The 27,596-nt window shown below is 42.6% G+C and overlaps 1 protein-coding gene across 1 annotated transcript in view; it reads left to right on the forward strand.

The window, feature by feature from the left end:
• Positions 1-1,225: 1,225 nt before the first annotated feature.
• Positions 1,226-27,596, forward strand: part of LOC310989028 (galactose-specific lectin nattectin-like) — a 49,021-nt gene continuing 22,650 nt past the window's right edge. The window contains exons 1-5 of the mRNA XM_083975880.1: positions 1,226-1,293; positions 1,427-1,494; positions 2,331-2,361; positions 2,688-2,773; positions 3,872-4,006. Coding sequence (XP_083832006.1) covers positions 1,429-1,494; positions 2,331-2,361; positions 2,688-2,773; positions 3,872-4,006 — 318 coding nt within the window. The 5' untranslated portion in view covers positions 1,226-1,293; positions 1,427-1,428. The remainder of the gene's footprint in view (positions 1,294-1,426; positions 1,495-2,330; positions 2,362-2,687; positions 2,774-3,871; positions 4,007-27,596) is intronic.

The following is a 27,596-nucleotide window of genomic DNA, read 5'->3' on the forward strand; positions in this document are numbered from 1 at the left end:
CTTCCCCCACACACACGCTTCGACTTTTGATCCAAACGGTCACGATTGTTGCGACTAACAATCGTAAATACTGGACATGTTCAATATTTACGATTGTCGCCGCCGACCGTTTTACGAGCCGATCATTGGGAGAATTTAAATCTTAACACACCACACACTACAGGAGAATCTCATAAAATACTCTTAAGAGCCAAGATAATCAGGCGATTTTTGTCTTTGGTCCGAAGGGGGAAAATCGGGGCAAAATCAGTCAGATTATCTTTATGTGTGTGGTAGGAATTAGTGTGTTGGCATTAATTATAGCCTACACAGCCAAGACTGATAACAGGAGTGGGTTCTATATAGAATGTCTCTGGCTGGCTGCTACAGTATAACATTGATGTCAAGTCAAGTCTCAAGTCTCAAGTCCAAGTCCACACCTCTGATGAATACTTCCTAAACAGTGTAAAATACATAAAGCTCTTTGCCCCCTCCAATGTTCTGCCCAGACCGCTTATAAATGACCATCCTGCTTTTAAACTGAAGCAAATCACTGAATCAGAGGGCTACAAACGCACACACATTAAAGGGCGCCGGGGGGGGGCAAGGGGCCATTGCCCCCCCACACTTTACGCCCCTGCCCTGCTCTGAGTCCGGCTGCATCAGGTCCAGGCTTCAACACCTGCGGATCGGACCGGGTCGGGTCGTTGAGAACCTAGCAGTTTATAGAAACTGCTCAAACGGGCTTTTTAACTGGTGTATTCACAACATTTTATTTACTCAAGCCTGCAGCCAGACCAGCACAGGAGACCGGAGTACAGGGCGTTCTTTTTTTCTTTTTCTTTTGAGAATTACGGTAGGCATGACAGCCTGGGATTACGCAAAATGCTGGTATTACGCATCACGGCCGGACGCTACAATATGACTATTGCACCGACAGTGAGTGTGAAAATCTATGCCCCGTAACAACCCAACCTCTCCATGCCCCCCCCCCCCCCCCCCCCACCTCTAAAATGAATCCGGCGCCGCTTTCGTAACCCCCCCCCCCCCCCCCCCCAGTGACCTTCCCGAAACAGCACCTTCTTGGTGTTCCGGGACCTACACATGGACAATAAACACTTACCGTACATGCAGTTTGTTTAACAGTCTGACCAAAGGAAACTGAATCGATTAGAAAGTTGTTTCACAACACATCAAGACAAACAACAAGTTTCCCATTACACTTTGCTATAGGTATAAAAGGAATAGGACAGGATGAATATCCACCTCTCAACAACCTGCCTGTTCCTCCTCCTGTGTCAGATACCTCTACAGGTAAGTTTACCTATCAACTGAAATCCATAATAATAAATAGATTGTTCTCTTAAATCATTCAGGCTTACAATCACTGAGGTCACTACATTGCTGCAAAAGACTACACAGTCAGCTTGTTTTGTTGTCTTTCCAGAGATGGCGTCACATTTTCAGGTGGTTTTCCTCCTCTGTTTCACTGGTGGACTCTTGTTTGAAGGAGCTGTGAGTAAAACTCTCTGATCCTGCAGTTACAATGAAAACAAACAGTGCTAAAGAACATGACCCTGGCTTTACTTCCAGACAGCTGCATGTGTGGTAAACAGTGAGGTGAGAAAATCACTCACAGAATTAAACATTTTGAGTTTGGTGTAACTTTTGAGTTTCTTCAACAAATGCCAAATAAATGTCTATGGACACAATGAAGACATCTCTGAGTAGACCATGGCCTCCCTCAAATTAATACATGGAATGTATGTGGTCACACTTTTACTTGAGCTCTAATTACTTTTGCATTGGTTTAATGTAGTGAAATCATAATGTGGCAAAGTATAATACCTGAATCAAAGGAGCTGTTTGCCATACCAGGAGCTGCACCATACCATCCATCATCATTGTGTCATAAACGTCTAGTAGGCTACTTCTACCAAACAGGCATGGGCCCTTAGTCTCTTTGTAGAGACTAAGGGCCCATGCCTGTTTGGTCCAGACTCCAGAAAATAATTTAAATTATCATATTTCTCTGAAAATGGAAAGCAATTGATGTGTCAAAACAATTGACAAATGATGATAATTTCCATTTCCATATTTCCGTTAGCCCTAGATTAATGATGCCTGAATGCAACAGTAGAATTGCACAACTGCTCATCTCAATGAACCAGCTCCTAAACCAGATTCATTCAATTAGGTTAAAAATGACAACACACTGAGAAAAGCACTAAAACTGATCTTGTTGCTTTTCCTGAAGAAATGTTCACCAGTTAAACAGACATCATATTAGTCTCAGCACATTACAGAGGGACTGTTGACACTGATAATCAATCTGCTCTCTATGTTCTCAGATGTCCACCTCCAATCAAGTCAATATACCAGGTTTGTAGCTGCTTTTTCACTAGAGGTCTGGATTTACAATTATGCTACATGGCAGAAGTTTACTTTGTGTGTTTTGTTCATATTATTCATCACCTTATATTGTTTGTGTCACCTCTGTGATTATCTGTGAAATATTTACCATAAATAGACATTTACAGCCATGTAAAGTGGACTAGAGGCAGAGTCCAAGTGCACTTACATGTAGCCTATCACTGTACTTTACAGGTGCTCTGTCAACCATTAATGAGAGTTGTTAGCTTTTCTCTACCTCAATGAGATTTATTTTCGATTCACCATAATTATCTAACTATGTAACTGTGTTACAGTTCCTGGCTGTCCTCCTGGTTGGACTGTGTTTGGCTCTCGCTGTTTCATGTACCAAGCCGATGTCAAGGATGCAGCTGATGCAGAAGTAATGTTATTAGAACAATATGATCACACAGCGCCTCTGGTGTGGTTTTAAAACGGTTGATGTCATGACGACTACAATATCAGTGGGCTTTCTGGTTTACACCATGAAGCACTTTGTGAAGAGTTTTCTTTAGGATGTTGTTTGTTTTGTACCCGGCACCAGATCTAGGGTTACACAATGTAAGCAAGTAAGCACTGTGTTACCATGACAGCTTGAAGGATGTACTCAACAGCATATTATAGGAATTATAATTTCATATAATATAATATTATGTAATAATTATAAGTTCTTGTAATACATCCATGCTCCACAGAGACAGAGCTAGTACCCAGCTCTGCTTGTGCAATAGCGCCATCTACTGACATAAATGTGTATTTCTTCAATACAGAACAATGTGTAGTGTTGTGTGTCTGTGTACTATGTTAGAATGGTTCAAGTATTTCAGGGGAGCTGTTTACAGTGAGAAACCATGCGCAGCATTTTCCAACCCACTACAGTTTTCTGCTGGTTTAAGCAGGGTTCTTACCTTAAAAAGTCTTCAAAGGCATTGAATTCATTAATCTAAAAACAAGGCCTTAATTGGCATTAAAATGTCTTAAATCAATTTTTCAAAGGTCTTAAAAATGTTAACATTTGGTAAGTGGGATTTTATAATTGTAATTAGTCTCAAATCTCAAAATAATTGGTAACATTCTGACATAGAGAAGTTAGTGGCGGCCGTCAACGCTAAATTTCTCACCGCCACCAGCTCCCGAGTCAGTGTTTTTTTTTTTTCCAGACTTTTTATGCATTTATTTTGAAAGGACAGCTGGAAAGAGACACAATCCAATGTTCATGTAGCAGTCACTTTACCTTGGATCACATAGGAAAGTGGGTAAAATTGTCCCTAACCCTATGTAATTGATGTGGTGTTTTTTTTCTGCATTTGTGTTTATTATGAAGTCGGTCTTAAATTTCATTTCAAGTGGCTTTAAAAAAGTCTTAAAAAGTCTTAAATTTAACTTGGTTTAAGCTGTAGGAACCCTGTTAAGGCGATGCCTGTGTTTTTGCTGTTCAGACCCAGGTTGTATTTCTCTCATTTCATATCTTGGTCATCAGGTCACCTGCATCAGTCTTGGTGGGAACTTAGCCTCCATCCACAGCGCTGAGGAACACAAGTTTGTCAGGGACCTGATTCGGGAAAAGAGTGGCGCTGATACACGTTCCTGGATTGGAGGCCATGACAGCATGAAGGTGAGACATTTAAACACAGGATCTGATGTGCCCTGTGCTTATGGTAACCTGTGCTTTCTCTTCCAGGAGTCCATATGGATGTGGACTGATGGCTCAAAGTTTGACTACACAGACTGGAGCGGAGGGCAACCTGACAACAAACTACATTCAGATCAACGTTCAGAGCAGTGTTTGGAGACTAATTATCTTGGTATTTATGTTTTTATGCCATTTTACTGGTGATGTGTGTTCTCTGAAGGGAACTTGATTTCTGGAGCCTTGTAACAATGGACAGATCATAATTTAACATGTATTAAGAACAACCAGTAAGTTCATACAGAGTCAGATAATGACTGCTGACTCTGCCCTGTTCAGAGATCAGTCATGTTTGATGTCCAGGTGGATGCCAACAGATATCTGCAAGTGTGCACCACCTGAGTCTGATGTTGTCCCTGTGTCAGCATGGGTTCTCTCCAGGTTCAGTCCAAACACATGATGCACATTAGATTGACTGTTGGTCCACACCTCTCTCTCTCTGCTCTGTGTGGTGACCTGACCAGGGTGAACCTTGTCCTCAGCCTATGTTAGCTGGGATTGGCTCCAGCCCCACTCGACCCTGTACATATGGGCTGATTGAACACCTTTGTCAACAGCTCTCTCATGGCTGCATCTCCATGACAGCATAGCAAATGAATCCTAGGAAAATGCACCTATCAGTTCAATATGATTCATCTTTTGCTAACAGATACTTTAAAAAGAAAATTAATTATTTAAACTTAGATGTCCTAATGTCTGAGTGCATGTTTGGGAACATGTGTGTAGGAACTGTGCACGTCTCTTACATATTAGAAATATTTACTGTAAATAAACTCTCTCTTCTTACAGGTCCGCAATGGAATGATCAGCCATGCTCCGATACAAGACCTTTCGTCTGTGCCAAACGTTTGGCCCTGACAGTGTACTTCAGTACTAACTGATCATCACATCAGACTTCAGTGACTGCAGTGTGAACTCTCTCACACACACACACACACACACACACACACACACACACACACACACACACACACACACACACACACACACACACACACACACACACACACACACACACACACACACACACACACACACACACACACAGTGTCTTCTGAATTTATGATCAAACTAATCACAGCACAGTCTGTGTTCAGTAATTTTGTCAGGGGACATGAGGGATATAAAATCAATCTATAACTACAGGCAGGTCAGAGATTTGACCTGGTCTTGTCCTCTTTCTTCCCTTCATTTAATCGGTTCTTGTTCTTTGTTCCTCAGTGGTGGTGGAGTGTTGGATTTTGATCCTTCAGTATAAACTGTATTTCTGCTGAATCCAACAACTTTTGAAATAAACAGAGCATGAAGCAGTAGTCATGTCCATTTACTGTCACTGCATACACTTTGATACAAACAGGGAAGTGAAAACAACACAGAACTGAGCATGAACGGAGGAGAGAAAAAAATAGATACAATTATTAGCTTTATACATCCAGCTCCACTTAGGTTGGCACAGTGAGACACACACACAGTAATATAAAAAATAATAATTAAATAAAATGGCTGATAATATCATTAACTGAATGATAATTGAACTCGAAAGGGACATTATAGATTATAAAAGGAAAGTGGCCAAACGGGAAGATACCATCAAAGAAAAAGACGAAACAATCAAACACAAAGAATGGGAAATCGTTTCTTTAAGGAAAGGAAAGGCCGCTGTTGTGGAAGAGATGCTGAACGATAAAAAGAAAATCGCTCTTTTAACTGAGATGAAGAAGCTTATAGAGGCAGAACGTGAGGAGCTCCAACAGGAAGTCGAAGACCTTACTTCGTTTTTAGCAGAAACAAGGAAACAGTTAGATAACACCAAGCGTGTGAATGGACTCCTAAAGAAAGAACTTCAAAAACATAGGGACTACGCACGGTCCATTCAGCCTGAACGTGAACATATGAGGGATGACGTGTCTAAACATAAGACACTTCTGCTTCGTGTGAGGGAGGGTGTACAGACGTGTATGATTGATGTTGAAACCCCCACGGAACTAAGGCAAAGAGTGCTTGACCTGCAAAAACACATCATAGAAGAGGATGAAAGGACAACAGAGAACAGGGGCATGTGCCAAAAGGCTGTTGAACACCATAAGCAAAAACAGCAGCAAGCCGCTGAGTGTTGTAGGAAGAGCAGAGTCAGTCAGAGCCGCAAGAGGTTTCACTTAGAGGGGCAGCTGAATAAGGCTCACACGAATGTGTCGTCGGTGAAAAATCATTACATCAAATTAGTCAACCAATACATTGTGACAGAGCACGAGTTGAAGCAAGAGCTCAAAGACGTGAAAGAAAAGCTTCATAAGGCCGTTTTGATGGACTATCTCAACTAAAGTGTTCTCCTGCTGGGGTGTGAACATAAGTGTCCTCCAACCCCAGTTGGCAGTCTTGCAATTCTACAAAACGTGAACGCGCAGGTAACATTCTTATATACTATATATATACAGTATTTATACAACAGTTAGTTCCGACCGGTCCCAACCGAGCAATTTGATTGGACAACGAGACATTCCATAGTGCTGATATACAGTATAACAGCACTGGGACTTTTCACCAGTGTTGCCAACTTGGCGACTTTGTCGCTAAATCTGGCGACTTTCCAACCCCTCTTGGTGACTTTTTTTGTCAAAAGCGACTATCGACAAATCTAGCGACTTTTTCCCGTGATATTACAAACGTTTCTGGACCTGAAATCACGTTATCACAGCTGTTTTCAACGAGCGAACGCGGGCACTCACAGGTAGTCAGCATACACACAGTAATGTCACGGAGCTGCCTCCGCTGCATTCAGGGACGCTCTGCTCCACGCCACAGACATAAAGAGCGCCGCTGGCCGCTGCCGCCGACACCCCCCCCCCCCCGCTGAGATAATGACGTCATTTAGCGACTTTTAGCGACTTTTACGGCAGCCAATAGCGACTTTGCTTACTGAGGAGTTGGCAACACTGCTTTTCACAGACATAATCACTCCGCTGTTCAGCTGGACTGGACAGGAGCTAAGTCAGAGCCACGCTCCCCATACAGGAGCTGCCCCATCTCTCTGCTGCTGCTGCTGCTGCTGCTGCTGCTGCTGCTACAGTTATAAACGGACCTGAACATTAAAACCTGGACCTGACCTGGTCAGTCTAATTGGCGATAAATCTCTACTAAACCCGGCTGGGGAAAAAATCGCCGCGGGGGCAACTACGTTTTGACGGTGATGTGTTTTGATATTAGCGTTAGCTGTTGTTAGCCACGTAGCTCAGCTACTTAGCTTCAACTGTGTTTATATTGATTACATAGATGATAAACAAATGTAATACGGTATCGATAACGTCTCTGTGTGTCTTCATGCTGGTCCTGTTGCTGCGGTGCTAATCAGACACGGGCTCAGAACCAGAACCAGCACTGGAAGCAGCTCGGTGGAAAACCTAGTAGCTAGTAGCAAGCTAGTATAATGTTTATGTGTTGCCTGGCAACAGCCTTGTCTCCCTTCCAGTTGCGGAACTATTTCTGTTGGCGGAGCCAAATAAATGATTAAATAAACAAACAAATCATAATCTCTTGTAGTTTATTACTGTTCTAAAAATGCGCTGAGGTGCCGGATCTTGTTCCGGCAGGATCCGGCTCAAATTAACCCCTGCCTACTGTTTTTGAAAGTAATTGAAAGTTACTGTATGTTTGTGTACATATATGTGGCAAGGTGAAGAGGGCCCGGGCAGGCTTCAAACCCCAGACTCCCGGGTAATAGTCATCGCGCTAACCATTCAGCCAAAGGGACATTCCCTTGGCCAAGTCGCCAGGGCGCATGATCAACTGGAGGCATAGTTACAGGACTCGTCAACTGTCACATATATTTAAGCAATATCACACTCGAGGTCGTGCTGTTGTACTGTATATCAGCACGGTGTGATTATCTGCGGCACTCGGCCTGCGGCCTCGTGCCTACGACCGATTCACAGCCGTGCTGATATACAGTACAACAGCACTCCCTCTCGTGTGATATTGCTTAAATATATGTGACAGTTGACGAGTCCTGTAACTATGCCTCCAGTTGATCATGCGCCCTGGCGACTTGGCCAAGGGAATGTCCCTTTGGCTGAATGGTTAGCGCGATGACTATTACCCGGGAGTCTGGGGTTTGAAGCCTGCCCGGGCCCTCTTCACCTTGCCACATATATGTACACAAACATACAGTAACTTTCAATTACTTTCAAAAACAGTAGGCAGGGGTTAATTTGAGCCGGATCCTGCCGGAACAAGATCCGGCACCTCTTAATTTTGGCCTCCCTGTGTTCCGGTACCTATTTCGGCAGATCCGGCACTTCTCATAAAAAAAACACATAAAAAAATGTTTAAAATAAAATTAAAATAAAATAATAATATGCATGTATTAATTTACAGAACAAATCCCAAAAATTATATGTTTTTTAAGATTTAACGTCATTTGAAATCAACAAACCACGCCCCCGTCACTATTACAGAAAAAATATTAAACATTTGAAATTCGCCGCATCTCAGGAGAAGGAAGAGAGAAAAAACCGTTAGGCATTTCGCAAACATGTCAAAGAGACAGTTGAATTTACTGTCCTTTTTCAAGAAAAAAGAAGAGTTGCATGACTCAAAACGAGTCAGAAAAGCCGGCGACGAGGGCAGCTGCAGCGGTCACGTTGAAGGTAAAAACCGGCTGCAGCAGGAGGCTAGCTCCGCTAGCTGGGTTCACCCACAGCTAGCCAAGCCGGGGCAGGAGGCTGGCACCGTGGCAGCAGCTGGTCAGGTTCACCGCCAGCCGGAGCAGGAGCCAGCTACAGCGCTAGCAGTCAGCCAGGTGGACCACCAACAGCCGGAGCAACAGGCGGGTACCCTGGCATCAGCTAGCCCGGTACAACAGCCGGAGCAAGAGGCGGGAACCGCCGCCGTGACATCAGCTGGTTCACAGGAGGATGGAGAGGGAAGCGCACTGAGCGGAGATGGGACGTCCGGGGGGATGGGATGCACAGTTTGGACAGCTACTCAGTTCAAAGTTAAGCAGAGCTACTACCCCTGGCTTCTTATGAAAAATATAGGTTTTGGCTGCACAACGTGTAAGGCGGTGGGGACTTTGGGGGCAGAGAAGACGGGGGGGATGAAACTCGCAAAAGAGTGGGTTTTATGCACAGTAACCTCATCTGCTCCAGATATTAAAAAACAGCAACGCGCAATCAGAAAAAAAGTATTTGAACATGCCCGTACCAAGGCTCACCTAGCAGCAGCAAGCATTCTTGAAAAGGCAAAAGTGGACACTTTAGGACAGTCTATAATTAATAGTCAGTCTGAACAGATAACCACTACAGCTCGCGTATTTCGCACGGTGTACAAGGAGGCTAAACGCCACCGTCCCGCATATGGGTTCGAACATGAGATTGATTGCCAAGAATTAAATGGACTCGATATGGGGAGGATTTTACATTCCAATGTTGCGTGTGTAAACATACAGAAACATATTTCTCAAGAAATGAAAAGAAAACTGTTTGAAAAAATAGTACAGTGCACCCCCAAACTCAGTTTAATGCTGGATGAGTCAACCAGTTTAAGCAAAAAGAGCTGCTTAATAATATACCTTAGGGCTCAGTTGCCTGATATGGACAAGCCTACAAACATTTTTACTGAACTCGTAGAGCTAGATGATCTAACTGCTCATGGTATTGTCCACAAACTGTTGTCTGCGCTGGAGCGCCTGCATTTGACACAGGATTTTCTCTCTAAAACCCTCATTGGAGTAACTTGTGATGGTGCTTCTGTTATGTTAGGGCGTAAAAGCGGAGTGGCGAGTCGGCTCCAGGCCATTTTCCCTAACATTACTGTGTGGCACTGCTCAGCCCACAGGCTTGAACTTGCAGTCGCAGACGTAGTGAAAGAGATGGGCGCCATAAATCACTTTAAAATATTGATGGACAAGTTATACGCAGTGTATAGCACATCTAACAAAAACCGAATGGAGCTGAGAGAGTCTGCTGAGAGCCTGGATGTCCAGCTATGCAAAATAGGTCGTATTTTAGACACTAGATGCGTGGCATCGAGTTTTAGAACCGTTGAAGCAGTGTGGAAGAATTATCCAGCACTTTACAAGCATTTCAAAACTGCATCAGAAGATCCCTCCCGTGATAGTGTCACAAAGCAAACATACAGTGGGCTTGCTATTGTTTTGTATTGTGAAATGAGGAGGCTTAGCGTATTCATTGGCCTAGCTTTATTGTAGCCCACAACCAGAAAACAGTCAACACATGTCTGACTCCCGCTGGTAACTAACATTCTCAATTTCCTGTAATACTACAGCCTGTAGCGCCACCTGCTGGCAGAGTGTTCTCGTAACATCTCTCTTTACATAACAAATGAAGATGTCTAACCAAATTAGAAATGCATCACAGGTTATTACTAGAACACACCTGGTTAATATGAAACTGTAATCTGAAACTCACATTCCGGTAACCCTTTAATTTCCAGGCCGTTAATTACGTCATAATGTCAAGAAATTACCAAGAAATAATAATTAATTGCATAGTAATGTCAAGAAATAGCCTAGAAATAACGGTCAATTTCATAGTAATATTGAGAAATATAGCCAGGAAATAACTTTTAATTGTGTAGAAATAGCCCAGTAATAATGGTCAATTGTGTAGTAATGTTTAGAAATATAGCCCAGAAATTGCATGGTAATGTCAAGAAATATAGCAAAGAAATGGCAGTCTAGTAAAATAGACAAGTTGTAGTAGTAGAATTGCTGTGAATTACTGCTAAGTATTGGGTAATTACAGAGTAAATAGCCTGTCGTTTCCATGATATAGGCAAGTACTTTCAATGTGATTAACCTGATGTAATTGTAATTTCCACAGTTTTACCTTAAGGTTAGCTGCAATATCTGTTTCCCAAAAGCAAATGGTAGATGTGGCAACTGCTGGAAATGTCACCGTAGTTAACCCATAATTACCTTTCTGCTGCCTGCAAAGTGTAGTGGACTTTGTTCCTTAGAAACATATGTGTAGTTTCAGCATAACTAACATGGTTATGAGAACTTCCACTGTAATAGTCTTGCCCATAACCCATTTGGATGAAAGATGGTAGATGTGGCAACTGCTGGAAATGTCACCGTAGTTAACCCATAATTACCTTTCTACTGCCTGCAAACTGTAGTGGGCTTTGTTCCTTAGAAACGTATGGGTAGTTTCAACATAACTAACACGGTAATAAGATCTTACACTGTAATAGTCTTTCCCAGTAACCCATTTCAAATGTGTAAATATTTTCCAACAAAGATAAGCTACGTACCATGAAATGTCACACTTTTTAGGAACATAGAAGCCATTTCCAAATGATGGAGGAGATAATTACCTTCACATTTTATATCAAGTGTACAATATTCCTGCTATAACCTATCCACCTTTTTCTGAACTTCACAGAAGAAAGGCAAAGTAGATTAGACTACATGAATGGGATGTTGTCCTGTTAAATCTCAAAACTCATATTCACATGTTCCCATGAAGAAAATACAATGAAACTGTTTTAGGGCTGCCCCCGACCAAGGATTTTCTTGGTCGACCACTGGTCGTCATTTAGAGCGATTAGTCGACTAATCGACGCATATATATTGTTCCGCCCTTCGGCGTTTTGAGTTTAGTTCCTAGTCGGACCCGTTTTAGGGACGGACCGACTCAAGCAACAACAAGGAAATCAACACAAGGCTGGCTGCTTCAAACAGCGCTGGTAAAATCTTTGTCTGTGAGTAATTACACGAACACATCATAGTTATTGTGTAGTGTGTCTGTTTACTTTAATTAATACAGTGAATTACGTTTGTTACTGTATCAATTTGTACGAGTTTGACTCGCGGTGAATGTGTTTCGTTCTGCCGATGTAGTATCGAATTTGCCCAGCAGAGGGCCGTGGCGCTACACAGATTTATTTACATCTGTTGATTTTGTGAATGTATGTTCATATTTTATTGTCTATAAAGACAACAGACGTTACATTTTGTAATGTTTATTTTTCTGTTTGTTTACAGTCTTACAAAAAGTATGAGAAGAATTCTGTGAAATAAAACTGAGGAAAAAGAACGACAAAAGACCAAACCATCCTCAACAAGACTTCCAGAGTGACTCCATTATTGTTAACTATCTGTCTAGCTGTAGCTGACATATAGCGAGGGCAGAATAGTAAGAAGACAGTAATACACCAAGTTCTTCACGAAGCAGCTCAACACTGATTTCATCATTGCTTATCCAACGTCATCCAAGCAACCAAGATGGATGAACGGCGTAACTCAGAAGAAACACATCAGTCCTTGGCGACTAGATCCATCGCACAATCAAGTAGCAAATCATCAACAGCAAGCTCTGCTGCACTGAGGGCTCGAGCCAGAGCCGAAGCTGCTCGCACGCAGGCTTCATTCGCTAAGAAAGAAGCGGAGATGATGGTTGAACAGGCAACGTTAAAAGCAAAAATGCACATTCTACAAAAAGAAAAGGATGCAGCTACAGCCACCGCAGAAGAAGCAGTGTTTGTGGCTGCTGTGGACAATGCAGAGATAGACTCTCGTCATGACATTGACCTACCTCTCTCACCATCCAACGCTGCACAAAGGACAAGTGAGTACGTTTTGCAACACAGCTGTGGCTCATCAGGACACATGTCTATGCACACATGTTCACAACCTGCAGTAGAGAAAGTTAAACAAGAAATTAGCAACCTCAAAATTGAAAATGAAGATACTCACCTGCAAACAGCTCATAAAGATGTGAACATCCAACCAGCAGTGAACGCCACACAACATACTCCTGCAAACGTTCCTCCTGTGCAGAAAAAGAGACATTTAGATCCAACTGTAAATTCAACTTACCTGAGACAGCCTGCACAGCAGAGGTGGGATCCTGACAACTCCGTCAAGCAGACAGCACCCACACCAGATGTTGCAAAATACCTCATGCGAAGAGAAGTAGTCACATCTGGTCTAATGGAGTTCGATGAACACCCAGAGAACTATTGGGCGTGGAAAACCTCTTTTCAAAGCGTCATTGATGAACTCGCATTAACTCCAAGAGAAGAGTTAGACCTCCTGATTAAATGGCTCGGGCCAGCATCTAAGGAACAAGCAAAAAGAATCAGAGCCATACACAGCCACAACTCAGCTGCAGGGCTAGACATGGTCTGGCAAAGACTAGAAGAGACCTATGGAACCCCTGAGGCAGTTGAACATTCACTCCTGAAGAGGATCGAGGAGTTTCCCAGAATCACGAACAGAGACAATGTGAGATTAAGAGAGCTTGGAGATCTCTTGCTTGAACTTGAATATGCAAAGGAAGGAGGATTCCTCCCTGGACTAGCATACCTCGATACATCACGTGGAGTGAACCCCATATTAGAAAAGCTTCCATTTAGTCTTCAAGAAAAGTGGATTTCCCACGGGTCAAAGTATAAAGAATACAACCATGTTCCCTATCCACCCTTCTCCTTCTTCTCACAGTTTATTCGTTCTGAAGCTAAAACTAGAAATGATCCTAGCTTTATGATATCTCAAGCTCACTACACAGGTCCCGCCAAGACAGAGAGACCCACAAGATACAACAACAAGGTGCCTGTGTCTGTGAGGAAGACTGGTGTCCTTTCTGAAGCTACAGCAGCTCCTGCAGGCTCTGTCGAAAAAGGAGCTATAGATCCAGACCGTCTATGCCCTCTGCATAACAAGCCTCACGCACTCATAAAATGCCGCACCTTCCGCAGCAAGCCCATGGAGGAGCGTAAAACCTACCTCAAGGAGAAGAACATCTGCTTCAGGTGCTGCAGCTCGACCAAACATAGAGCAAAAGACTGTGATAAAGAAATATTCTGCAGAGAATGTGGCAGCAAGACTCACACATCAGCTTTACATCCTGGTCGCGCACCTTGGGTCTCAGAAGTCCCAGCAGATCAAGGCGAGGAGGAGGAGACCCACGAGAGTCCCCCAAGAGCTCCCCCTGCAGTAACATCAAAATGTACAGAGGTTTGTGGGGGAAACACCAACGCCAAATCCTGCTGCAAAATATGTTTAGTTAACATCTACCCTGAAGATCAACCAGAAAAGGTCATTCAGACATATGCAGTAATAGATGATCAGAGCAATCGTTCACTTGCTCGCCCTGAGTTCTTCAACCACTTTGGCCTCTATGAAAAAGCATCTCCCTACACATTAAAGACGTGCTCTGGTGTTATGGAAACTGCAGGAAGGAGAGCAACAGACTTTGTGGTGGAATCCTATGATGGAAAGATCAAGGTCAAGCTTCCAACTCTCATTGAGTGTGAAATGATTCCAGACGACAGAGATGAAATCCCCACACCTGAAATAGCCCGCTATTTCCCCCATCTGAGACATTTGACAGATAAGATACCACCTCTCAATGAAAAGGCTCAGATCTACATCCTGCTAGGAAGAGACATTTTACAAGTGCATAAAGTGAGGCAGCAGCACAACGGTAACCATGACGACCCCTACGCCCAACGTCTTGACCTCGGGTGGGTTATTGTAGGAGACGTCTGCCTGGACCGAGCTCACAAACCACCCAGTGTCAGAGTCTACAAGACACACACACTGCCTAATGGACGGACATCCATGTTAAGTCCTTGTCCTAACAAAATACAAGTGAAAGAGACACTGAACACAAAAAACACTCACCAACCAAGTACTGTGGACTGCACATTCCAAGGCGAGGAGACGGAAAAACTTGGAGCTACAGTCTTCGACAGCCACCCTGATGATGAAAAGATAGCTCTGTCAGTCGACGATCAAACATTCTTGGACATCATGGACAAACAGGTTTACATGGATCAAGCGAACAGCTGGGTAGCACCGCTGCCATTCTGCAAACCCCGCCGCCGTCTTCCAAACAACGGAGACATGGCTCTGCGACGACTCTTGTCTCTCAAACGAACATTAGACAGACGCACAGACATGAAAGAACACTTTCTGGAGTTCATGAAAAAAGTGTTTGAGAATGACCAAGCAGAGCTGGCACCAGAATTAGAGGAACATCAAGAAAGATGGTACGTACCTCTATTCGGAGTCTATCATCCTCAAAAACCCAATCAGATCAGAGTGGTTTTTGATTCAAGTGCCAAACATGACGGTGTATCACTGAATGACGTGCTGCTCAGCGGGCCAGACTTAAATAACGCCCTGCTGGGTGTCTTAATGCGCTTCAGGAGAGAGAACATTGCAGTCACCGCTGATATTCAGCAAATGTTTTACGCATTTGTTGTTCGAGAAGATCATCGTGACTATCTACGTTTCCTTTGGTATAAGGATAACAACTTCAACAATAACATCACAGAATACAGAATGAAGGTGCACATATTTGGCAACAGCCCCTCACCATCAGTTGCCATATATGGTCTAAAAAGAGCTGCACAAGAACATCAGGATGAATACGGCACAGACAGTAAGGAGTTCGTCATGAGGAACTTCTACGTGGACGACGGATTGGCGTCGGTTCCGACAGAGGAGGAAGCTATCGATCTGCTAAAGAGGACTCAAAAAATGTTAGCAGCATCTAACTTAAAGCTCCACAAAATCGCTTCCAATAGCAACAAAGTCATGACAGCATTTTCCCCCGAGGACCTTGCAAAAGACTTAAAAGACCTCAACTTGGGAGCAGATCCTCTCCCGCTTCAACGGAGCCTCGGACTGATATGGAATCTGGAGAGTGACAGTTTCAGTTTCCAAGTATCCCGCGAGGAGAAACCGTTCACAAAAAGAGGCATCTTATCAACAGTTCAGAGTCTCTATGATCCACTGGGCTTCGTGGCTCCCATCACAGTCCAGGGAAAAGCTCTGGTCAGAGAACTGTCGTCTAAAGAATATGACTGGGATGATCCTCTCCCATCAGACAAGCAAGTGTCCTGGAAGCTGTGGAAAGAGTCCCTCCTGGAATTAGAAAAGCTACACATCAAAAGAAGGTATGTGCCTATCCCTCTTGCATCATCTCAAAGTCGAGAGCTTTGTTTATTCTCCGACGCCTCCACACAGGCTATCGCCGCAGTAGCCTACCTACGTGTCACCAACAATGAAAACATGTGCCACGTAGGATTCATCATGGGAAAAGCGAAGTTGGTGCCGCATCCAGCCCACACAGTTCCACGTTTGGAGCTGTGTGCCGCTGTCCTGGCAGCTGAGATGGCAGACGCGATCTGCAGTGAGATGGACATTGAAATACAAGTCGTGAGATTTTTCACTGATAGCAGGATTGTTCTCGGCTACATCCATAACACCTCAAGAAGATTTCATGTGTATGTTGCCAACCGAGTCAATCGCATCAGGAAATCGAGTCAGCCTCAACAGTGGCAATATGTTGCCACCGAACAGAACCCGGCGGATCACGCCACCAGGCCCAAGTCTGTAGACATCCTCAGAGCCTCAAACTGGTTCTCAGGACCTGGATTCCTGAAAAACACAAGTGAGTCTCCACACAACAACAGTTTTGATCTTGTGGATCCTGAACATGATGTTGAAGTCCGGCCTCAGGTTGCTGTCAACTACACCAAAGCTACAGAAGGTCAGTTCAGCTCAGCACGCTTTGAACGATTTTCTAGCTGGAAGAGATTACTGCAAGCTATCACAAAACTTATTCAAGTAACAAGAACATTCTCAAAGACTCACAAAGCAGATGCTGTCGATGCACGGTGGCAAGCTAAAACAGTTGTCATTCGTTGTGTCCAGCAAGAATCCTATGGAGAACTGTTTGAGAGACAGGATTCAGCTCTCAAAGAAGAGTCCGCTGAGAAAGTTAAATCCTTTCATCGACGAGGATGGACTCCTTCGGATCGGAGGACGCCTTACCAACGCTGACTTACCAAGAGATGAGAGACATCCCGTCATACTGCCAAAAACACATCACATCACAACTCTCATAGTGAGACATTACCATGAAGACATCTTCCACCAGGGTCGTCACCTTACTGAAGGTGCCATCCGGTCAGCAGGAGTGTGGATAGTGGGAGGCAAACGGCTGGTGTCAAGTGTCCTCCATAACTGTGTGACCTGCAAAAAACTGAGAGGGAGGTTAATGGAGCAGAAAATGGCACCGTTACCAGCTGACAGGCTCACCTCAGAGCCACCTTTTACCCACGTCGGACTGGACGTCTTCGGGCCGTGGAGCATTGTCACTCGCCGCACTCGTGGAGGCAGCGCTGAAAGTAAGCGATGGGCAGTGTTATTCACATGCATGAGCACGAGAGCGACACACATCGAAGTGTTAGAGTCCATGTCCACTTCAAGTTTTATAAATGCTTTAAGACGATTCTTTGCAATTCGTGGACCATCAAAACAGCTTCGCTCTGACAGAGGCACAAACTTTATTGGAGCGTGCAGAGAATTAAAAATCAACACCAGTGATCCAGAGCTGACAAGTTACCTTGACAAACAGGGCTGCACGTGGACTTTCAACTCTCCCCATTCATCCCATATGGGAGGTTGTTGGGAAAGACTGATAGGAGTTGCACGTCGGATTCTGGAGGGGATGTTGCTGAGGTCGGACACCAAACACCTCACACACGAAGTGTTGACAACACTGATGGCAGAAGTCATGGCCATTCTAAATGCCAGGCCGTTGACTCCAGTGTCAACTGATCCCGACAATCCTACTATATTGACACCTGCAATGATTCTCACTCAAAAGATGACTCCAGTGACAGCTCCTCCAGGTGACTTTGATCAAAAGGATCTACACAAAAATCAGTGGAAACAGGTGCAGTGTCTGGCAGAGAGCTTCTGGAAGCGATGGAGGCAGGAATATCTGGTGACTCTCCAGAAACGTCACAAGTGGACTGATGACAAGCCAAGCATTCAAGTGGATGATGTAGTTCTGATGAAAGACAGTCAGGCTCAACGGAACGACTGGCCAATTGGACTTGTGGTAAAGACATTGCCTAGCAAAGACAACAAAGTCCGCAAGGTTGAAGTTAAAGTTGTGAGACAAGGGGCAACAAAAACCTACATCAGGCCCATCTCAGAACTTGTTTTTCTTATGTCTAAAGACTCATAAAGTGATGGACATTCTGATAAGTAACAGTAGTGTTCATAAATGGTGATTGATTGTATATTTGTTTGATCTAATCATTTGGTTGATTAACATTTGAGTAATTAAGATGTTTATAGTGGTATAATAATATACCAGGCGAGGAGTGTTCCGCCCTTCGGCGTTTTGAGTTTAGTTCCTAGTCGGACCCGTTTTAGGGACGGACCGACTCAAGCAACAACAAGGAAATCAACACAAGGCTGGCTGCTTCAAACAGCGCTGGTAAAATCTTTGTCTGTGAGTAATTACACAAACACATCATAGTTATTGTGTAGTGTGTCTGTTTACTTTAATTAATACAGTGAATTACGTTTGTTACTGTATCAATTTGTACGAGTTTGACTCGCGGTGAATGTGTTTCGTTCTGCCGATGTAGTATCGAATTTGCCCAGCAGAGGGCCGTGGCGCTACACAGATTTATTTACATCTGTTGATTTTGTGAATGTATGTTCATATTTTATTGTCTATAAAGACAACAGACGTTACATTTTGTAATGTTTATTTTTCTGTTTGTTTACAGTCTTACAAAAAGTATGAGAAGAATTCTGTGAAATAAAACTGAGGAAAAAGAACGACAAAAGACCAAACCATCCTCAACAAGACTTCCAGAGTGACTCCATTATTGTTAACTATCTGTCTAGCTGTAGCTGACATATAGCGAGGGCAGAATATATATATATATATATATATATATATATATATATATTTTTTTTTTTTCTTTTTCTCCCCAAATTAGCCTGAGCCACTGAATAAATAATTAACCATTAATTTTACAAGTGCGCACAGCTGCGCGCTTTCAGTCTGCCGCCTGTTAATGACACTGGCAGATTATTTCAGATTCTAATTATTAATGTGTCAGAAAAAATCAGCAAGGGGACTGTCGGAACATTCTGAATATTTATTTAAACACGTCACACACACACGCACATCGTTGATGTAACAACATAATTGTAACAAACAAATAATACAGCCTTGAAAACTAAATTAAACAATATTTTCGTTTCTTTTGAAAATGTAGATAACGAAAAAAATATATAGGCTGTCAGATTCGAAAGATAAATATAACTAGAAAAAGCATTTCCAAGAATGGAAATGGTGTGAATGCTGAAAGCAGCTGAACGCTGTTGCAGAATTAGCAAATAGTGCAAGCAGTGACTGATCACCATACAAATGTTTGACCGAGGTAGGAATCGAACCCACAACCTCATGGTCAGTAGACTTTCACTCTGCCTCTAGGCCACAGTGTACACACAGTTGCAGAGACTGTTGTCTGTTGATGAACTGCACTCTGTCTCACTCTGAAGTTAACGAGCCCAAAGCTGTAGTTCCAGTGCAAATCAATCTTAGTGCAGTGGTAACAAGAAACATGTTAACACAAACCAAGATTGAAAGAGGTAAAGAGAATAGGTGGGGGCGTATATGCATTATCAAGTTTGATCATGTGACCAGACCAAGTGGTATTGGTTAAAGTTCAACGTGGCTGACACACTAACAAGACTGCACAGGTGGGATTTGAACCTGTGACCTCATGGTTGGATGGCAGGAACCTTATCCTCTAGGCCATTCCAACACTTCCAATGAAGTAGAGGTTGAGACTTCGATGAATGTGAGATTTTTCAATGATGCTTAAAAAAGCATCATAAATGAGCCATTAGAAGTTTGTCTACAAATCAGAATTTGAATGAAGTCTCTAGCAGAAAGTACGACATGAATGAGGCAGGAATCGAACCCATGACCTCATGATCAATAAACCTTTACTCTGCCACTTCGCCACAGAGAGCACAGACATAAGCATGTTGCCATTTCAATCTGATGATGTGCTGCAAACGGTGGCAGAAGCAATTAATGCGTCACTTAACGAACACCTGTAACCAATTGAGGGTGGGGGAGGGGAGCAGAATTCAACATCACATAACAAGATTGCTCAGCCTGGATTCGAACTAGTGACCTTGGGGTTGGCAAGCGGCCACCTTACCAACTGGACTACAGACAGAGTTGTGAAGAAGTTACAAAGTTGAGCTCCTTCTCCTGCTGCTGTGAAAAAAATGCATTGGGCTGAACGAGAGCAGAGAGCTCCCTGGCTGCATTTAAAAAATATTTTAAATTATTATCTAAGTCTCTTTGCATTTTTGACCAGAGTTTTAGCCAGAAGACAAGTGTGGCTACAAAACTGGAGAAAATAATTTGTCTAGAGTTTAATTTGCAGAAAAAGTTAAATATTTTAAAAAGTATAAATAGTTAAAAAGAGAAAAGTAATGCCGATTAAGTTCAAAAAAAGCTGCACGTTTTGATATATGAATTGTTGAAATAGCACAAAGTATGAAGGACTAGAAGAAGACCGTAAAAAGGCGGAAGAAAATGGCCGAACAGAAGAACAATAGTGTGAATGCTTTCAGCATTCACACTAATAAGAATTCAAATAAAAATGAATAAATAACCATTCGGCAAAACTGAAACACTTAGGATAACTAGAAAAAGCATTTCCAAGAATGGAAATGGTGTGACTGCTGATAGCAACTGAACGCTGTTGCAGAATTAGCAAATAGTGCAAGCAGTGATCACCATACAAATTTTTTACCAAGGTCGGAATCGAACCCAGAACCTCATGGTCATTAGACTTCCACTCTGCCTCTGGAGAAAACTGGAGAAAATAATTTGTCTAGAGTTTAATTTGTGGCCGTGCTGACAGTTTAGCCAGAAAAACTCTAGAATGTTTTTTTGCCTCTATCCACTCTGACACCACTCTGGCTCTGCTCGTTAGACGCAATACACACCCATTATAAAGCTGAAAAAAATCAGAAAAAGTTAAATATTTTAAAAAGTATAAAGAGTTAAAAAGAGAAAAGTAATGCCAATAAAGTCCAGAAAAAGCTGCACGTTTTGATATATGAATTGTTGAAATAGCACAAAGTATGAAGGACTAGAAGAAGACCGTAAAAAGGCGGAAGAAAATGGCCAAACAGAAGAACAATAGTGTGACTGCTCAGCAGTCACACTAATTAGTGCAAATACACAGACCAACGGTGAGGTATAGCCTAAGCTTACATGAAATAAAAACTCAATGAATATAAAATAGGCAAAAATCGTGAATAAACGGACTAAATATGTATTAAGCAAACTGAAACAGTGCAAATAAACGGAAAAGTAGCCCAAACAACTTTCTACATTTCCCTTAAGTCAGTAGCCAGCACAAATGAAAGTAAATCACACATTTCGTTTTGCACAAGCAATTAACTCACAGTTATATCCCCTCGGCTCTCAGTTTCCTCATATTATGAGAAAGGAACACAAGTTTGTCCACATTGTCGGGGAGAAGTGAGCTCCGCGTCTTGCTCACAATGAAGCCGGCCTTGGAGAAGATGCGCTCCGATGGTGTGGACGTGGATGGGATGGAGTGGACACGCTTAGCTGCTCTGGCCAGCTTCGGGTAGCGGTCCTCGTTTTTTTGCCACCATGGGAGCGGTCCTGATTCAACTTTTGTTTTGTCCTCCAAGTATCGTTTCATCTCACTGTTCTGCTCTTCTGTCGGCTGCCCTTCATCTGTAGCCATCAACATGGATATTTCCTCCTGCTTTTCCCTCTTCTTTTTTGGTGCAGGGCCGGGTTCGCTGTCATGCCCACTGTGCTCTCCCTGAGCAGGTTCTTCTGCTGGAGCTAAACTCTCAGCCAAGTCCAACACCGTTGTGTATGCCTCGTCCCGTTTCTCCACCTCGAGGAATGACAGGCTTTTAAATCGTGGATCCAAGACAGAAGCTTGGATGTATATGCTGGTCTCGAAATTCCCTTTGAGCTCCCATCTCTTGTCAATTTCTTCAGTGAGCGTTTTCTTCATTGCGGTCACAGCCGCGCTGTCATCATCGCGCAGCAACAGGTGGCGTCTTTTCATGTTTATGAGCATGGGCAGCGTGGCAGAGAGAGATGCATTAACATCCTGCGAAAGCAACTCGGTGAGTGTGACCATCGGCTTCAGCACCGAGACGATGTCCTCCGCTATCCTCCAATGGGCTGTGGTGAGATCGAGATCGCGGTCAGATCTGTTGGTGGTAACAGGGTCGGAAAGCACAGCTGTGACCGGCCACCTCTGTTCTAGGAGACGCTCCAGCATGTAGTGAGTTGAGTTCCATCGCGTGGAGACGTCCTGAATGAGTTTATGTTCCACAACTTGCTGTTGTTTTTGTTTGTCGGTCAGAGCTGCTGTAGCCTTGGCACTTTTTTTAAAATGTCCAACGAGACGTCTGGCAGCTGCAGTGACTCGGCAGATCGGGTCTTTTTTAAGAGCCGCATTGATGCACAGCTGCAAAGTGTGCCCTGCACAACGAACTCCCTGGACATTACCCCAGGACGGGTTATAAGACAGCTGATCCGCGCACAACACCATGTTCGCGGCATTGTCGTGTACGATAGCGGCCCTTTTTTCTGCAGGGATGTTAAAGTCCGCCATTACGTCACTGAGTCGCTCTGCTATGTTAGCAGCTGTGTGGCTCACCTCCAACACTTTTGTTTCCAGCACGAATGAGTGCAGTCGCCAGTCATCGGAAATGAAATGTGCTGTGACTGTCATGTAACTGTCCATCTGGTTAGATGTCCATATATCCGTTGTGAGGCTGAGTGCTGTACAGCTTTTAATCTTGTCCAGAAGTGTTTCTCTTGTAGTGTTGTATTTGCTTGTTATCGCGTGCATTACAGTGTCCCGTTTAGGGAGACTGTATCCTGGCTCCAGGAATTCAACCAGTTGTTTGAATCCTTCACCACTGATAATGTTAACAGGTCGCATGTCCAATGCAATAAAGTCGGCTATTTTCTCAGTGATGTCTCTTTTCCTTTTGTCGGAAAGAGGGGGTTTCAGAATTAGCTTTTGCTGCGTCATGGATGCAGTGGAGGATGCCGTGGAGGTGGATGGCGCGGTGTCTTTTCCGCAGTAAAGTGGATGCGCCTGTAGAGAGATAAAACACGGTGAGCTGGATAATTTAGCTTCCGTATAACAGTAATAATTTTTATTTTTATTTATTTATCTGCTTTCAAACTTCGGCCGCCATGGACAGGTAGCTAGGCTAGCCTTAGGCTACTTACATGTTTCAGGTGGTAGGTCATGTTCGTCGTGGACGAGTGATAGGCAAAGTTTTTCTTGCAAAGTTTGCATGTGACCTTCTTGGGGTCATCCTTGTTCTTTTCGAAGTGATCCCATATTTTAGACGTCTTTCCCGACATGATTGGCTATTAATTGTTAACTGTCTAACCGCGATGTCGAAGGAACCTGCCGTGTTGAAAAAAAAAACCACTGACAGTGAGCGAGTGTCACGACTTCCTATATCTGGCCCTTCAAATTAAAAGCCCTCCAGCCTTTTAGGCCAGCCGCCAGTCACATAGATTTAGATTTTCACTTAATTTTGAAAAGACACGGCTCCAAATGTTTTTTTTTTCTTTCCTGCGACCAATCGACCAATGAAATTTTGGTCGGCTAATGATTTTTTGGTCGACCAGTGCTTGGTCGACTATTTGGGGGCAGCCCTAAACTGTTTTCAGTTGTTTTTAATAATTTCCCTGCTTATGTTAGCGTATTGGAACATTCCCAGTAGAGTTATTCCGTTTCCGATAGCAGTATTGGAAATGCCTCCGATACCACCGAAAATGTTGGCATCGGTATCAGCAGTCGGCTACTGAGTCCAGGTGTAGCCGGGACGGTCTGCAGGCTCCCACTACTGCGTTGTGTTCTGTGCACAATAACACGGGACGCAGGGCTGGGTTCACACTCAGGTTTATTCCTGTATGATGGCGACATAAAACAAAAAGGATGTGAATTAAATGGTCATCTTCACCGTAAAAGTCCTCTCTCAGTCAGGAACAGCACAGACTGACAAATGCAGCACTATTTCTCCCAAAAAACTATCACATCTCTTCACATGGTAAAACACACAAGTAAACATCTCTAACATAACAATGGAGGCTGAGCAACCACACACATACCTGTATGATGGCGACATAAAACAAAATGGATGTGAATGAAATGGTCATCTTCTCCATAAAAGTCCTACCACACAAAAAATAATTTAATTTAACATGTAGGCTAGTACATGGAGGACGCATTGGCACATGCACACCACACACACACGCGCGCACACACACACGCGCACACACACACGCACACACACACTCACGCACACACACAGGAAAAAATCGCGGCAAAATAACTGTCTCTCTCTTGCTCAAAACAGCTCTTAAAACACACTACACGACAGAAAACACCATTCCAAACAGTTTTAGATTAACATTTGTTCATTAAATTGGCAATAAAACTCAACAAATATAACTTTTCGGTCCCGGAGCCTCAACAACATACCTCTCTCAGTCAGGAACAGCGCAGACTGACGAGAGAGAAGGGAGCGACGTACGTCATATCCGCAGACTTTCAAAATAAAAGATCGGTTTTGTAAAGATAAAAGAAATACAAAAATAAAACCACAAAAATTGAATTATATTAACAATAATCCATATTTAACGTAAAAAAGAACCTAAAACACATCATCTGATGGATTTTGGTGAAATTAATAACAATAAAATGTGTTGTTTCCTTTTTCTATCTGTTACACAGGCACCGATCCGATACCACGTGTGTTTATCTGTGGGTTATAAATACAACATGCAGCTAGAATAGAATAATAATATATATATTGTGGATTTATTTTTGTATTTCTTTCATTTTTACAAAACCGATCTTTTATTTTGAAAGTCTGCGGATATGACGCACGTCGCGTCATATCCGCAGACTTTCAAAATAAAAGATCGGTTTTGTAAAGATAAAAGAAATACAAAAACAAAACCACAAAAATTGAATTATATTAACAATAATCCATATTTAACGTAAAAAAGAACCTAAAACACATCCTCTGATGGATTTTGGTGAAATTAATAACAATAAAATGTGTTGTTTCCTTATTCTATCTGTTACACAGGCACCGATCCGATACCACGTGTGTTTATCTGTGGGTTATAAATACAACATGCAGCTAGAATAGAATAATAATATATATATTGTGGATTTATTTTTGTATTTCTTTCATTTTTACAAAACCGATCTTTTATTTTGAAAGTCTGCGGATATGACGCACGTCGCTCCCTTCTCTCTCTCGTCAGTCTGCGCTGTTCCTGACTGAGAGAGGTATGTTGTTGAGGCTCCGGGACCGAAAAGTTATATTTGTTGAGTTTATTGCCAATTTAATGAACAAATGTTAATCTAAAACTGTTTGGAAAGGTGTTTTCTGTCGTGTAGTGTGTTTTAAGAGCTGTTTTGAGCAAGAGAGAGACAGTTATTTTGCCGCGATTTTTTCCTGTGTGTGTGTGTGTGCGTGCGTGTGTGTGTGTGTGTGGTGTGCATGTGCCAATGCGTCCTCCATGTACTAGCCTACATGTTAAATTAAATTATTTTTTGTGTGGTAGGACTTTTATGGAGAAGATGACCATTTCATTCACATCCATTTTGTTTTATGTCGCCATCATACAGGTATGTGTGTGGTTGCTCAGCCTCCATTGTTATGTTAGAGATGTTTACTTGTGTGTTTTACCATGTGAAGAGATGTGATAGTTTTTTGGGAGAAATAGTGCTGCATTTGTCAGTCTGTGCTGTTCCTGACTGAGAGAGGACTTTTACGGAGAAGATGACCATTTAATTCACATCCTTTTTGTTTTATGTCGCCATCATACAGGAATAAACCTGAGTGTGAACCCAGCCCTGCGTCCCGTGTTATTGTGCACAGAACACAACGCAGTAGTGGGAGCCTGCAGACCGTCCCGGCTACACCTGGACTCAGTAGCCGACTGCTGATACCGATGCCAACATTTTCGGTGGTATCGGAGGCATTTCCAATACTGCTATCGGAAACGGAATAACTCTACTGGGAATGTTCCAATACGCTAACATAAGCAGGGAAATTATTAAAAACAACTGAAAACAGTTTCATTGTATTTTCTTCATGGGAACATGTTTGTTTGTTTGTTTGTTTGTTTGTTTTATTAGATCCCCATTAGCTGCTGTACAAGACAGCAGCTATTCTTCCTGGGGTCAAAACATCTTACAAACATTTCTGTTTCAGAATTTAACACAGAACATTCAACATAGATCATCATCATTCATACAATGGACAACAGCAACACAAAACATAAAAAAAAGCTCACATCTCATTTACAAACTGTTCTTAAAGTACAAAGAAACAGAAATCATGCGTTGTTTGTGACATGCAACTGTCTCAAATGGTCAGAGAGTCACTCCCTCTTGTAAAAACAAATACATCTTTAGTCCCTGTTTAAAAGAGGCAGCACTACCTTCTCGCATCAGAAATCGTTAAGTATGTGAATATGAGTTTTGAGATTTAACAGGACAACATCCCATTCATGTAGTCTAATCTACTTTGCCTTTCTTCTGTGAAGTTCAGAAAAAGGTGGATAGGTTATAGCAGGAATATTGTACACTTGATATAAAATGTGAAGGTAATTATCTCCTCCATCATTTGGAAATGGCTTCTATGTTCCTAAAAAGTGTGACATTTCATGGTACGTAGCTTATCTTTGTTGGAAAATATTTACACATTTGAAATGGGTTACTGGGAAAGACTATTACAGTGTAAGATCTTATTACCGTGTTAGTTATGTTGAAACTACCCATACGTTTCTAAGGAACAAAGCTCACTACACTTTGCAGGCAGCAGAACGGTAATTATGGGTTAACTACGGTGACATTTCCAGCAGTTGCCACATCTACCATCTTTCATCCAAATGGGTTATGGGCAAGACTATTACAGTGGAAGTTCTCATAACCATGTTAGTTATGCTGAAACTACCTATACGTTTCTAAGGAACAAAGTCCACTACACTTTGCAGGCGGTGGAAAGGTAATTATGGGTTAACTACGGTGACATTTCCACTGGGCAAGACTATTACAGTGGAAGTTCTCATAACCATGTTAGTTATGCTGAAACTACACATATGTTTCTAAGGAACAAAGTCCACTACACTTTGCAGGCAGCAGAAAGGTAATTATGGGTTAACTACGGTGACATTTCCAGCAGTTGCCACATCTACCATTTGCTTTTGGGAAACAGATATTGCAGCTAACCTTAAGGTAAAACTGTGGAAATTACAATTACATCAGGTTAATCACACTGAAAGTACTTGCCTATATCATGGAAACGACAGGCTATTTACTCTGTAATTACCCAATACTTAGCAGTAATTCACAGCAATTCTACTACTACAACTTGTCTATTTTACTAGACTGCCATTTCTTTGCTATATTTCTTGACATTACCATGCAATTTCTGGGCTATATTTCTAAACATTACTACACAATTGACCATTATTACTGGGCTATTTCTACACAATTAAAAGTTATTTCCTGGCTATATTTCTCAACATTACTATGAAATTGACCGTTATTTCTAGGCTATTTCTTGACATTACTATGCAATTAATTATTATTT

This window comes from Trachurus trachurus (genome assembly GCF_905171665.1).
Source record: "Trachurus trachurus genome assembly, chromosome: 7".
In the NCBI taxonomy this organism is placed as follows: Eukaryota; Metazoa; Chordata; class Actinopteri; order Carangiformes; family Carangidae; genus Trachurus; species Trachurus trachurus.